The sequence below is a fragment of the Clupea harengus genome, chromosome 24 (genome assembly GCF_900700415.2).
Source record: "Clupea harengus chromosome 24, Ch_v2.0.2, whole genome shotgun sequence".
In the NCBI taxonomy this organism is placed as follows: Eukaryota; Metazoa; Chordata; class Actinopteri; order Clupeiformes; family Clupeidae; genus Clupea; species Clupea harengus.
Genome location: NC_045175.1, coordinates 17,427,450 through 17,442,449, shown reverse-complemented (window position 1 = coordinate 17,442,449; position 15,000 = coordinate 17,427,450). Strand labels below are relative to the sequence as shown.

The 15,000-nt window shown below is 43.1% G+C and overlaps 1 protein-coding gene across 2 annotated transcripts in view; it reads right to left on the bottom strand.

Annotated features, from left to right (window-relative positions):
• Window positions 1-9,714, bottom strand: part of LOC105891051 (complement C3-like) — a 30,221-nt gene extending 20,507 nt beyond the window's left edge. For both annotated transcript variants that reach the window (XM_031562535.2, XM_031562536.2), the window contains exons 1-14: window positions 9,595-9,714; window positions 9,149-9,344; window positions 8,086-8,257; window positions 7,256-7,326; window positions 6,224-6,312; window positions 6,040-6,122; window positions 5,837-5,924; window positions 5,239-5,344; window positions 5,031-5,151; window positions 4,573-4,688; window positions 2,940-3,095; window positions 2,127-2,330; window positions 768-959; window positions 230-385 (exon numbers count right to left, since the gene is read on the bottom strand). In XM_031562535.2, the coding sequence (XP_031418395.1) occupies window positions 230-385; window positions 768-959; window positions 2,127-2,330; window positions 2,940-3,095; window positions 4,573-4,688; window positions 5,031-5,151; window positions 5,239-5,344; window positions 5,837-5,924; window positions 6,040-6,122; window positions 6,224-6,312; window positions 7,256-7,326; window positions 8,086-8,257; window positions 9,149-9,344; window positions 9,595-9,671 (1,827 nt within the window). In that variant the 5' untranslated portion in view covers window positions 9,672-9,714. The remainder of the gene's footprint in view (window positions 1-229; window positions 386-767; window positions 960-2,126; window positions 2,331-2,939; window positions 3,096-4,572; window positions 4,689-5,030; window positions 5,152-5,238; window positions 5,345-5,836; window positions 5,925-6,039; window positions 6,123-6,223; window positions 6,313-7,255; window positions 7,327-8,085; window positions 8,258-9,148; window positions 9,345-9,594) is intronic.
• Window positions 9,715-15,000: the final 5,286 nt, after the last annotated feature.

The following is a 15,000-nucleotide window of genomic DNA, read 5'->3' as shown; positions in this document are numbered from 1 at the left end:
TCCCATGTTGTTTTTACTGGGAACATTGATGGGATTTGTTTGTGAAAGAGGCAGCGAGAGATAGAGACCCGGTCATGCTTTGCCAGGCGGAAAACAATGCATTCCCATGTATAGGGCAGGGCAGCACAGGGCTGCAGAAATGTATAAACTTAATTAAGTTAATAGTTGGGAAAAGTACAGTAGTTAAAATACTAATTATCTATAGACTATGAGGACAAAATATCATCACCTTGCTCTGGGTGAGTCTGTGCTTGTTGTTGAGGACGTAGACTCCTTTATCCACAGCCACCAGGCCCACCCTAGCCCCAGGGTCTCCCGTGATGGAGAGACTGAAAGGTTTATGAGGCCTGTACTCCTTTTGTGGATCAGCAAGTTCCACTCTGAGCTGTGTGCGTGTGTGTGTGTGTGTGTGTGTGTGTGTGTGTGTGTGTGTGCATGCAAGACAGAAAGAATGAGACAGGAAGTTAAACATAAATGATTACTCATAAAGGTGCTCTTCATAGTTAAGGTTATACAAAGTAAAAGTTCAATTAAATCAAAGCATTTTTTACATGTGCAACAGCAAACACATTTACAAAAGACCTGAAACAAACAAGGTGTATTTTAGGAAAAAGTTAATTAATGTTGTATATCTACACACTTATTGACAAAACAGCACACAACTTAAAATATTGAAAAATCGAACTTCTTTGAACTTGTATCCTTGTATCCACTTGAAAAAGACGGTATTGTACTGGTTCGTGTATGACTATTTTGACAAACCTCACCGTTCCCATGCAGGTGTCCTTCACGTCCACCCAGACTGAGTCAGACACCACCTCAGACGAGCCCACATGGTAGTAGGCCACGATACGGAAGGAGGGGACCATGTCCTTGGTCACCGGTAAGGACAAAGTCACCAGAGTCTGGCCATGTCTCTTTATCCTTTCAGCACGCACCAACTGCCCTTTGTTCAGGATCTAAAGTTCACAGAAATAGGGTTTGAGGCTGCAAAACAATATAGACAATGCAATCGGTCGACCACAAGTGAAGACAAAGGTGTCAGAGGAATGTAAGTATTACTGTAGAAACCCCACAAAATGCAAAAAACAAATGCACAACAGAAAAATGGACAGACAGACAGACAGACAGGCAGTCAGGTAGCCTCTTAATATTGGCAATTTTCACCTACAATTGCATACCCAAATTCCAAGACTTTTCAGTGACAGATTACAGAAGTCATGTTACAGATAACCCATTAAAATCTTTTTTTTTCTTTAAAATGTTTTTTTTTTCTCTTAGATCTAGATTACTGTGGAGGCAAATGGCAGGGCAGCAAGGGCATCACCTGAAAAAAATGTATGAAGTGTGACACACCATTTTCTCTCACAGGGACATACAAACACACGCACATAAACAAACGCACCAGATAGGTGAAGTCTTGGTCCTTGGCGCCAGGCCTACTGCCTACATAAAGGCTAATTTTCTCTCACAGGGACATACAAACACACACACATAAACAAACGCACCAGATAGGTGAAGTCTTGGTCCTTGCCGCCAGGGCTACTGCCTACATAAAGGCTAATTTTCTCTCACAGGGACATACAAACACACACACATAAACAAACGCACCAGATAGGTGAAGTCTTGGTCCTTGGCGCCAGGGCTACTGCCTACATAAAGGCTCATTTTCTCTCACAGGGACATACAAACACACACACATAAACAAACGCACCAGATAGGTGAAGTCTTGTTCCTTGGCGCCAGGCCTACTGCCTACATAAAGGCTAATTTTCTCTCACAGGGACATACAAACACACACACATTAACAAACGCACCAGATAGGTGAAGTCTTGGTCCTTGGCGCCAGGGCTACTGCCTAAATAAAGGCTAATTTTCTCTCACAGGGACATACAAACACACACACATTAACAAACGCACCAGATAGGTGAAGTCTTGGTCCTTGGCGCCAGGCCTACTGCCTACATAAAGGCTAATTTTCTCTCACAGGGACATACAAAGACACACACATTAACAAACGCACCAGATAGGTGAAGTCTTGGTCCTTGGCGCCAGGGCTACTGCCTACATAAAGGCTAATTTTCTCTCACAGGGACATACAAAGACACACACATCAACAAACGCACCAGATAGGTGAAGTCTTGGTCCTTGGCGCCAGGGCTATTGCCGACATAGAGGCTCATCTTGATTTGCTGACCTATGGTCAACACACTGGGGGGCACCCCGATGTGCAGGTAGTTCCTGGACCCTCCGGTGGTCCGGTACGCCACGGCCGTCATGTTCAGCTCAGCTTGCCTGGCCTCCAGCAGCCCCAAGACTTTAGTCTTCACCTGAGATCCGTAAGAAGAATGATATGATAATGGTGATGGTGGTGATGATGTCGATAGAAAAAGAAGAAGAAGAAGAAGAAGAAAAAGAAGAGGAAGAAAAACTACTGTAGAGATATAAATGAAGAAGCAAAAACAAATTTTAATTATTAATTCAATATCAAACATGTATTCACCTTCTCCATTTTCCTAGTCACCAGTATGGAGAGCATGAACATTTAAGAGACACATAAATACAATGTCATTATGGTGACGTATAACTAAATGTATCTTGAATCTTTATAACACACTTCATAAAACTGTATATCAACTTTATCAACCTTAAATCCCCTTTCTTTTCTCTGGGTTCCCCAAATACACCTGCAACTGGATGGCTTTCTTTGAATTTACACTTACATTTAGTCATTTAGCAGGCGCTTTTATCCAAAGCGACGTACAAAGGAGAAAACAATCAAGCTACGAGCAATAGAGACCTAGTATAACAATACATACTACTTTACATAAGGAATCAAAAGTGCAGGAATGTATAACTGCTGTTTACTGGATGGCTTACTGTGCTATTATAGTGTATTTCCGTCCTTCTTAATGTGTGAGGAAAGTTATAAGACTAACCTCTATGAACAGGGTGTTGTCCCCATCTACTGTGTTCACGGTGACCTTGATCATTCCATTTCCTCTGGTTGTTGCTTCTATGATTCCATCTGTGGCAGTTATCACCTCTATCGCAATGTCACTTGCAGGCAAGTGATCGGGATTAGTAACATATACCTGTTCACAGGGCACAAGAACAAATGACAACAAATAAACGACAAAACATGTTTAAGTATGAAATTCACACAACCTCTGGCAACAGGAGGTGTATAATTAATAAATAGGTTTCCATAACTTAACATAGCGCAAGTGTGGTATAGGCGGCATAATCGACTTCATGGGCATTCATGTAGAAGAAATGAATGCGATTCTAATAACTCTGCTTTGCGTCATGGCCGTATTACCAACTTCAAAGTGTATTATTTTCTGCTACCCGAACACTGTTTCATCCATTATCCCGTGTTGTGTTATTTATCATTTTGATTGTTTTATATTTTTCGTATTTACTTTTTATTTACTTACTTAGAATAATACATTTGTTTTTATCTGTTTAAGTAAAGACATGGCTGTAAAATATATCCCCGCAGCCCCACAGTCCAAATGTGCCCCACACCCCGCCAGTCAAACTAACGTTTGGAATAAGAATCCTTACTATGAAATACAATACAATTAGCCTGTTCTGTGCTGCAGGAAAGGGCATAGGCAAATACAGTATCACTCAGAACTTTTTGGAGGACCAAGCAAAGATGCAGTTGGTGGCAGTGTTATGGCATTCACATTATGTTGGCATAGCGACGAAAACAATCACATGTTTTCGCTTGAATTTAAGGAAACAGAATATATATTGATTGATGCTAGGGGCATGTCTACACCACTCTTTGCAGGCACGAATTTCCTCCCCACCACTTTTTACAATTAGAAAAAAAAAATTTCCCCACAATTAATTGAAAGTTTCTTAAACAAAGTTATTTATCACCGGTTGAAAGCAGTTGGAAATAGGCCTAATCATCTTTGATCCCAGTGCATTATATTAGTTGTCCATCTAAAAATGATTTTTCATTGAATGTCAGAAACGTTGGGTCTTCTTGGCTTCATGTGGTTTTAAAATGTGTCCTACCATCACAAGTCTGGTTCTGTTTGCCAAGTTTAAATAAAAGAAAGTGCTGCTGCATTAAAGTTGGACTTGCTGTTATGACACTAGCAACTCTGGTCAAGCTAAGCTCTAACTATCTATTTGTTCATCAAGACTAGCATACATTATACTTCCTAACTGAAATAACAGGGGACATAACTGTGTGCTATGTAGAAAACTTTCAGTGGATCATATAAAGGTTAGGTAGTTTATCATCATTAAGGTGTGCTGTCTTTGGTTGGTCACTGGCAAAGGGTGCATAGCAAGCTGAGTTTCTTGAACACATTTGGGTTATAGTATTGATAAAATAAAAAGCTCATTGATTTCCAACATTTTGGAATTAGAGTTTCTGCTGTGAAGTGTGCAGGATTTGATATTTGGGCATCATCCATGGACACAATATAGGTGAAGTATATACATTTTACTTTAGTGTTAATGGTCCCCTTTGTCTTCGATTATTGCTATAGCCAGATAGTTGAATTGATTGGTGTCTAGGTGCGTAGTGTTAATTTTGAGTAGTACCGAGACATCAAAGGGCATTCCTGGCTTGAAGTATCTCGGGGTCCTCTTGAAGTTAATGGTGTATGGAGACGTGACGATCTTTATGCCTTGCTTCTCTGCCTCGACCATTTCACTTCCTGAGGTGAAGTAACACAATTACATTTACATCTGCATTTATTAATTAATTTATTTAATTAATGTATCTTTTTAGGGATTAGTAGGATGTTTAGGCATTAAGGAGTTTATTTACTAAAACTAGTAGGCCTTTATTAATTTACCAGACACTTTTCAGGCCAGTGCAGATTTTCATCAGTATGTAAATTAATATTCAAGGCTCTATGCTTAGACCTGTACTGTTTGAACATGGTGCTAATGTTTTCAAAATGGATGTATCATGTACATTGGACAATACTGTTAAGGCGATGACAGACACACACAGACACACATATAGATACAAATATACTGTCGCATATCCTTACCTGTCTCTGTTAACACGCTTACTTTCACATATAGAGACAAACCAACCAATTGGTTTGTGTCCGGAAAGGTGTCTCTGATCTGCTCTTTCGTCAACAGGGCTTCTCCTTTGCCCTCTCGGATCTGCAGAGCAGCCAGAGCAGCAACATCAATGGAAGTAGATCAAAGAATATCCAACATTATTGTTATTATTTAAAATGTTATTCTCACCTCAACCCTCCTCAAAGACCCAGGTAGACTTTTCTTCACACTGTCCTTTGTCATCACACCGAAAATGACCAAGCCTGTGCCTGTCACCTCTCTTCCGTAGAAATACCTGAATTGGAAATTGGAAAATCGGGCACGATTCATTAAACGAGACAACTTAACTAAGATGAGATGTCATTTTGTTCTCTAAATGGCCTGGGTTTGACAGAGATAAATCCAGCAGGCCTTATTTATGAAGTTTTATCACATTCAGAGCCACAATAGAACATGGTCCATGGATGGTCTCCTAGTATGAATCGCTGATCAGTCTTTTCTAAAGGAATCTAGTTCCTTACACTTGTGTATGGCTGTTCCTTATGACCAAATATAACTAACTGTGTCCTTTAACTTTTAATCAATCAAAACTTGTTGCTTGTTTGGCACCACTCCAATGTCCTGGGATAGTTGTGGCAAAGTCAATTAATCTTGTTTACAATCTGGCTTTTCTGCCTCTCAGCAGTCAGCCAGTTTGGTATTATTTGTCAGCCATTTTGAGTGAGGCAATTCATACCTCCATGAGTTAATCCATGTTCACCAGATACAAAAATATTACTACACTCACCTTGCTAAAATGTCAACCTTAAGATCATCATCATCAACATACAAGAAAGGGGATTTTGGAATCAGGGTGACCTCGTAGCTGGGAAGAACTGAAAAAAGAGAGAAAAAAATAATTCAAATGTAGGGGGGAAAAAGCGTTGTAACAATAGGGCTTATGAAACATGGATTTCCTGAAACTTTCATTAGTCTGGAAGGTCTTCTCACCGTATGTCTTGACCTCAAACTGAGTCGTGAAGTTTCTTTGTGGTGTGCTCTGGAACCGGGTGACAACCTTCCACATTCCGAAGCTATAAAGTGGAAAAATGTTTAAAAAAAACAAACAAACCAAAAGAACAAAGCGTTTGTCATCTACAAAGAAAACTGTGCAGTCAATTCATAGATTCAGTACCTGACAATATCGGGAAGCTTGATCTCTCCAGATCGAATGCCTTTATCAGGGTAGAGGATTTCTCTGGAAATGGTAATTCCATCAGGGGTCTAAATAAGAAATATAGAAATGGTAATTCTATCAGGAGTCTAAATAACACACACACACACACACACACACACACACACACACACACACAGACACACATCTCTAGAAATAGTAATTCCATCAGGATTCTAAAGAAGACACACACACATACACACACACACATACATACACACACATATCTCTAGGATTGGTAATTCCATCAGGGGTCTAAATAAGAAATATAGAAATCGCCGCCAGACAATCAGCCACTCATAGTACTGTATAGTGATACCATTTGGATGAAAACCATATAGGTCAACGACAACTGAAGCACAGTGACTTCACTCTAAACACAGACAACAACATAAAACATAACGGGTTAACTAATAGCACCACTATATAACCATAGAGAGGGAGGAGGGAGGAGGGAAGGAGAGAGTGGGAGGAATAAACAGAGAGGGGGAGGGAGAGTGACAGAGAGAAGGAGAGAATGGGGGGAGGGAGGGAGGGAGGGAGGGAGAGAGGAGGGGAGAGAGACGGGGAGAGAGGGGGAGAGAATTGGAGGGAGGGAGAAGGAGTGAATGGGAGGGAGAGGGAGAAAGGGAGAGGAAGAGAAGGATAACATGAGAGGGAGGGAGAGAGGGAGAGAAAGATAGAATGACAGAGATACAGAGAGAAGGATAGAATGGGAGGGATGGTGAGAGGGAGAGGGAGAGAAGGATGGAATGAGAGAGAGGGAGAGGGATGTCTGTGGATGTGGTCAGTAGGCTATGATAACTAGCTGGATTTGTCCATGTTTGATTGATTTAGTGAATGATTGATTGATATTACATGTACTTATCTACCTTGAATACCAAGTTACCATAGCAGCAATATTGTAGTTATACCACATGACATACCACCACAACACCGTGGTCACTACCACAACACTCGCGGTCAACACAGATAAGAGCCAAAGCCAGTTACCATGATTTCCACAGAGATGCCCGAGTGAATGGGTTTTAGTCCTGGACTCAGTGAGAAGATTCTGTACCTAACTGTAGAAAGACACATATGTCAATGGGGACAACAAGAAACACACACACACACAAACCCTACACTAGGGTGACCAGATTTGAGTTTCTGAAAAAGAGGACACTTTGTCGCGGGACCCCGCCCCCTCCCCCGCGACGGAGTTTTGACATCTTTTTTACATACAGAGGTCATGTACTATTGTAAACGATGCAACTAGTGGAGGCGGCAAGGTGCTCAGTGTTGCCAGATTGGAAATGGCGTATCGTATTGTAATGTAACAGCGAGGTTACGCACCATGCCATTCTTAAAGTTTCTGTCCAGGTGTCTCACATCCTCAATCACTCAATCATGTCACCAACCAAATGCAAGCTATCACGTTACATTCATCACAGTATCAAAGGCACAAAATGATCGCATTTGGAGGATAATTATCCTATCTGGCAACACTAGGAAGGCGGTCGACCAATGACAGTTCTCTCTACAGTCAGAGCTTGCGCAAGAAGGTGGAACGTAAGGGAGATACCCTTTCCAAAACGTGTAAGGACGTAATAACTAGTTTGTGAAAGACGCAGGGAAACACAAATATCCGACGAGGCAAAATCCTGGACGTTTTTGGAATCGCATTTTTTAGGTCTCGAAAAGAGGACATGTCCGGGTAAAAGAGGACGTCTGGTCACCCTACCCTACACAGAATACACACATGATCTCTCCCCCCACCACCACCACACACACACACACACACACACACACACACACACACACACACACACACACACAAACACCTGTGCTTGAAGGAGTGTATATGGTTTTGTCAGTTTGCACAAAGATGTATCCCGACTGGAAGGAGAGCAGCACGATCTTCTCCAGAGATTGGTCGTGGAAAGTCGCTTGCAGATAAACATACTGGTTCTCGACTGAAGCCTCACCAAAGAAGTGTCTGCCAGAGTCAGGGATCTGAGGGTTGAAGTTTCCGTAGCATCATTTTATGGGTGTAGTTAAGAAGAATATTGAAATTATACTGAGTCTATGCAAAAGTAACAAGGTTAACTATGGAGTTAACTACCTAGAAGTTAGTTATCAGTGGGGGTGTGGTGGACGTATAATCATGATACTGTAGTATAGTGACACCATATGGATGAAAACCATATCGGTCATTTACAGATGTAGGTAAGAAGAATATTGAAATTGTACCGAGTATATGCAACTGTAACAAGGTTTGGTCTAAAAGAAGCGAGTTCACTACCTAGAATACATACAGAAGCAACACCAACAACAGCACAACTGGCACTGACAACAGCAATACTAGCACGCTAACTGGTGTCTTTGGGTGAGACAGGTGGCACTGACAAAAGCATACTGGCATGCTAAACTGGTGTCTTTGGGTGACTGGCACTGGTACTGGCACTGACAACAGCATACTAGCATGCTAACTGGTACCTTTGGGCGAGACAGCTGGCATTGACAAAAGCATACTGGCATGCTAACTCATGTCTTTTGGTGAGACAGTTGGCGATGTCATGCTGTGAAAGCGTTTCTTTCCCAGAGAAATTGAATTAACATGAATACGAATACGAATAGCCTGGGGGTTACTGCGTAGTGTTTATCTGCACTTCACATGACGTTGAGCCACCCAACACTAGTCGTCTATACAAAATATACATCAACTATACATCCAAAGTGGCAAAAAGCTGCCTTGTGTTGTTTTAAATATCCATTTCAAATGAATGTGGCATCATATGAAGATGCAACAGTTCATCCCTATGACATTGTACAGATGTCCTGATGTTTTGCAAAGGACAAAAACATGTGTGTGCCTTTTAAATGATGCAAAGTCATGTCACTCACTGTTATCTCAGTAAGTCCTAGGTAGTTGTTCGTTGCATTCAGGGTCACCGTCTTGGTGTCAATTTCCCTGGTCTTTCTGGGGAAGTCCATCACCGTGAGTGTGACGTCAAAGGCGCTACCACTGTAGTCCTGGGCCTCCACAAACACCTTCTCTGGGGTGCCCACCCTCAGGAGGTTAGGAGCCAACATCACATAGCTGAGGGGTCAGAGTTGACAGGTCAAAGGTTAATCAGGTAAAGTATGCAATATCTCTTGTATATGGCTGAGGGGTCAGAGTTGAAAGGTCAGCGGTGAACTGAGGAAGGTATGATAGTGAAATGTGTATCTGTATGCGTTTGTATGTGTGTGTGGTGTGAGTGGTATGAGTCTATCTGTATGTATTTGTGTGTGTGTGTGTGTGTGTGTGTGTACATGTGTGCAAACATATACGAAAACAGTCTACTCACAGTGGGTCACATGTTGAGGGAGCGGGGAGAGAGAGAGTCACAGCGGCCACACACACCAACACCAGGTCCAGACGCATCCTGTCTGCTAGTGCTTAGCGTAGCTCTGCTCCTTATTACATCGCTGCAGTCCCACCCACACACACACACACACACACACACACACACACACAAACAGTCCCACCCACTCTCCAGTTCCAGGAAAGGCTCTTGTGTAACAATGGTGGAGAAGGGGGGGATGGGGGGATGTGGAGAAGAAGAAAAAAAGGAGAAGCAATGTTTGAGAGCAAATTTTGAAGTTGAGTCTGGGAAATTCCCAAAGACAACTACATAAGCACTTTTGGTGCATACACATACACACACACACACACGCGCACACACACACACACACACACGCACACACACACGTGCATGCACACACATACACACACACACACACACACACACACACAAAACATACACATGTACCATTACGCAATATGCTATTCAGACCCATTCATATTTCTTAAGTCAAAGTCAAGTCAAAGTAGCTTTATTGTCAATTACTTTGCATGTTAAGACATACAAAGGAATCGAAAAAAACGTTTCCCACTCTCCCACGGTGAAACATATAAGTGCACACGCACAACAACAGATAAGACAAGACATATAGATATACATATACATATAGTTATACACATACAGATACCTGTACAGCAGCATAAGTTTACTTTAAAGTGACAGGTAGTGCAAAAAAAAGGCAGCAAAAGACATCCTGTGAGATGTATGTAACACATTGGCAGTGCAAGTATAACAGTAAGTGGTAAAGTGATAACAGTAAGTGGTAAAGTGATAAAAGTGCAAGGGACAGTTTTGTTGCAGAGTCCTGAGTTATTGTAGGGGGGGGGGGGGGGAGGATTTCAGCCTCCTATCAGACTGACGGATATGGCTGGGGGGAGTGAGGGGAGAGAATTTAGCTTCCTGACAGCTTGGTGAATGAAGCTATTTCTGAGTCTGGTGGTGCGGCAACGGAGGCTCCTATACCTTCTTCCAGAGGGTAGGAGGCTAAACAGACTGTGTGCGGGGTGGCTGGTGTCACTCGCAATCGAGGTAGCTTTCCGGGTGAGGCGGGTGGTGTAAATGTCTTGCAGGGAAGGGAGTGGGAGTGGGGCACCAATGATCTTACCAGCTGTGTTCACTATGCGTTGCAGTGCTTTCCTGCTGTGTGCAGTACAGCTACTGCCCCACACAGTGATGCAGCTGGACAGGATGCTTTAAATGGTGCCCCGGTAGAATGCGTTCAGGATGGGTATGGGAGCTTTCACTCGCTTGAGCTTGCGGAGGAAGTAGAGGCGCCGCTGGGCTTTCTTCGCCAGTGATGCAGAGTTGGTGGCCCAGGAGAGGTCCTCACTGATGTGCACCCCCAGGAATTTGGTGCTGCTCACACGCTCCACAGCAGCACCATCGATGGTCAGTGGTGGGTGTTCAGTGTGGCTTTTCCTGAAGAAACAGACCTAACAACACAACAGCTTTCAAATTCTACATTCATCTTACAACTATGTAATACCTCTTATAAGATGCACTAAGGCCAGCGTAATGAAACACGTGCATGTACATATACATGCATGTACATATACACTACAAGACACAATTATTATTTAGATTAAAATGAATTATTCCTGACTTTGTCGATGGCTATATTTCCTGTTCATTTTGCTATATTTCCTATTCAAAGTCATTTCATGCATGTTTTCATGGAAAATATGGACATTTAAAGTGACCCCAAACAGTAATGAAGAGACATAACATCTAAACCTGTTGTTTTGTGGTATCCAGTCTATTTAATAATCCCTGACATTTTACTCCATATTACTTACTTAGGTAAAGCATCACTGAAGCGAATTAAGTCCTGTGTGACTATAACACACACCACAAACGGCCTACATGCAAGGGTCAAAGAAAGAGCACTGCTGAGATATGCGCCTTGTGAAGTACAGTTAAGTTAGATCGCCATCTAGTGGTATAATTGCGCTAATTACACCCATTGCCATAGTACAACACAATAATAATCAGAAGAATTAAAATAACGTAGGACCCTCAATTAAAATAATAAATTATAATAAAAAAACTGCATATTTTTTACTTGTTGCACTCAGAAATAATCGAAAGAATGAAAAAAGAAGACCAATGATTGTTGGCTAACTAAAATAACTAGCTACAGAGCCTCTTTCTGGTTTAATGACATCTGTGCAACAACTGCCATATAGATCTCAATATGATGGAAATTGACTTTGCGAAGTGCTTGACCCAAAAAAAACAGAGAAAAGGCAAAACGCTTTTGACTCCAAACCAAACCAAATTACTGTTACACAAATATGATGTAGACCTAGTTGCACAGGGGGCAAACTTGCACTCACACACACGGCAAGACTTCCTGTTGGCCGCTTGCACTCACACACACGGCAAGACTTCCTGTTGGCCACTTGCACTCACACACACGGCAAGACTTCCTGTTGGCCACTTGCACTCACACACGCTGCATGACTTCCTGTCGGCCACTTGCACTCACACACACGGCAAGACTTCCTGTTGGCCACTTGCACTCACACACGCTGCATGACTTCCTGTTGGCCACTTGCACTCACACACGCTGCATGACTTCCTGTTCACCATGGCCACCCGACAGGCAGGTGAACCTTATCAAAGTAACGGCCATTAGGACACAACCGCTATCTTGGACAGTGTGAAGGTGATAGTCAAAATAATGTCGCCTGTGAGAAGGAGAGCAGGTGTGTGTGTGTGCGTGTGTGTGTGTGTGTGTGTGCGTGTGTCTGTGTGTGTGTATGTGTGTGTGTGTGTGTATGTGTGTGTTTGAGAGAGAGAGAGAGAGAGAGAGAGAGAGAGACAGGGAGAGATAGAGAGCTTATTTGAATATGAATATGGGTAAAACTTTAGAGAAGAGAAGAGCCCGTCACTGCAGGTTAGGAAGTCTGAGGCCACCAGAGGAGAGAGGAGCAGGGGCAAGAGAGAGGGGCAGTAGAGAGGAGCAGGAGTGATCCAAAGAGGGCAAGAGAGAGGGGCAAGAGAGAGGGGCAGTAGAGAGGAGCAGGAGTGATCCAAAGAGGGCAAGAGAGAGGGGCAAGAGAGAGGGGCAGTAGAGAGGAGCAGGAGTGATCCAAAGAGGGCAAGAGAGAGGGGCAAGAGAGAGGGGCAGTAGAGAGGAGCAGGAGTGATCCAAAGAGGGCAAGATCTGAACAGCTTGTGGCAATGGTGGTCTGGACTGGCTTTATCTTAATGACCTTTACCCTGACATCTGCAGGTAAGTCGAGACAAGGCAAGTTTAACTACCTTTACCGTGACATCTGCAGGTAAGTCGAGGCAAGGCAAGTTTAACTACCTTTACCGTGACATCTGCAGGTAAGCCGAGTCAAGGCAAGTTTATACACATGTACATTGGTAATTCCCTGCGTTTTATAAATGAGCAGATTAAAGATTAAAAATCAATTAGAAGCTTGAAGAGAGAGAGACAGACAGACAGACAGAGAGAGAGAGAGACGCAGAGAGAGAGAGACAGACAGACAAGAAAGGAGCGGGAGAGAAAGACAGAGAGAGAGGGAGAGAGACATAGAATGAGAAAGAAAGAGAGAGAGAGAGAGAGAGAAAGAGAAAGAGTTGATGATGACACTCTGTCCCCCCTTAATGATTTCTGCCTATGAGAATATGCACTAGTCCAAAAGTGAGCATCACCGCCTATACAGTAAGTACCGTAAATCCTCAAATTGTGGCCGGGGCTTTTATTTACTTAGGCTGCACAGCGCACCGGCCTTTATTTGGGGCAGGCTTGTATTAGGGGCAGGTCTTTATTTCTTACTAATTATACGGCTCTTCAGAATGTTCCAAAAAGTTCTGTTGATTTGAATGGGGCACCCCAACGTTAGCAGGTATGGAATTTCTTGATATTCACCACTGCGAAAAGTTAATGACCGCTGTCATTGACAACGGGTTTTGTGCTTCTAATTCACATCTTTCATATCATTCTGCAAGAAGTCCGTCATTTAACGTGTAACTTGAAGTCAGCAAGTAATGGGTTGCTACGCAACACCTGAAATGTTAAAGTTATATTAGCCTAAAGAACTATTTTTTTCTTAGCGGAAATCACGAAACGGCAACATAATCATTAAAAAGAGGTATTCTGGAGGAATGTCTTCTATCGTTTTGGCAAGTAACTGTATTATAAGAAATTCCTCTAGTAGGCTGAAACATTTCTTTTTTTAATTGCAAACAGCCCATGAAATTAGCCAACAACATTAAACATGAGGAGAACATGTATTTATGAAATGCATTAAATTCAATTGTGGTCTTTATTTGTCCGTATCGACCACGCCCCCGGCTACTATCTGAAGCCCGGCCTCTAATTGAGTCCCGGTCTTTATTTGAGGATTTACGGTATATGCACTGGTCCAAAAGTGAGCATGACTGCCAATGGGAAAATGCACAATTAGTCCAAAAGTAGCACAGCAGTGTTGCCTCCAGCAATGTTGCCAATGCTCCAGCAGTGTTGCCTCCAGCAATGTTGCCAATGCTCCAGCAGTGTTGCCTCCAGCAATGTTGCCAATGCTCCAGCAGTGTTGCCTCCAGCAATGTTGCCAATGCTCCAGCAGTGTTGCCCCAGCAGTGTTACCCCAGCAGTGTTACCCCAGCAGTGTTGCCCCAGCAGTGTTGCCCCAGCAGTGTTGCCAATGCTCCAGCAGTGTTGCCCCAGCAGTGTTGCCTCCAGCAATGTTGCCAATGCTCCAGCAGTGTTGCCCCAGCAGTGTTGCCCCAGCAGTGTTACCCCCAGCAGTGTTGCCCCCAGCAGTGTTGCCCCCAGCAGTGTTACCTCCAGCAGTGTTACCCCCAGCAGTGTTACCTCCAGCAGTGTTGCCTCCTGCAGTGTTACCTCCAGCAGTGTTACCAATGCAGTGTTGCCCCAGCAGTGTTGCCCCAGCAGTGTTGCCCCAGCAGTGTTACCCCCAGCAGTGTTACCTCCAGCAGTGTTGCCAATTTTAAAGTAAACGTATGCTGCTGTACAGGTATCTGTATGTGTATAACTATATGTATATGTATATCTATATGTCTTGTCTTATCTGTTGTTGTGCGTGTGCACTTATATGTTTCACCGTGGGAGAGTGGGAAACGTTTTTTTCGATTCCTTTGTATGTCTTAACATGCAAAGTAATTGACAATAAAGCTACTTTGACTTTGACTTTGCCAATGCTCCAGTGGACGGAAGCAGCCCAGACACTGACTTGCAAGTGTATTAACTTGGTGTCATTTCTGTAGCTGGTTCTGTGCCAGAGGAACACACTGAACCTCAGGACCTGGTTTCTGTGGTCCGCAACCTGACCCAGTTCTCGTCCCCGTGGGTGCGGCCAGTCCGGTTCTGGCAGA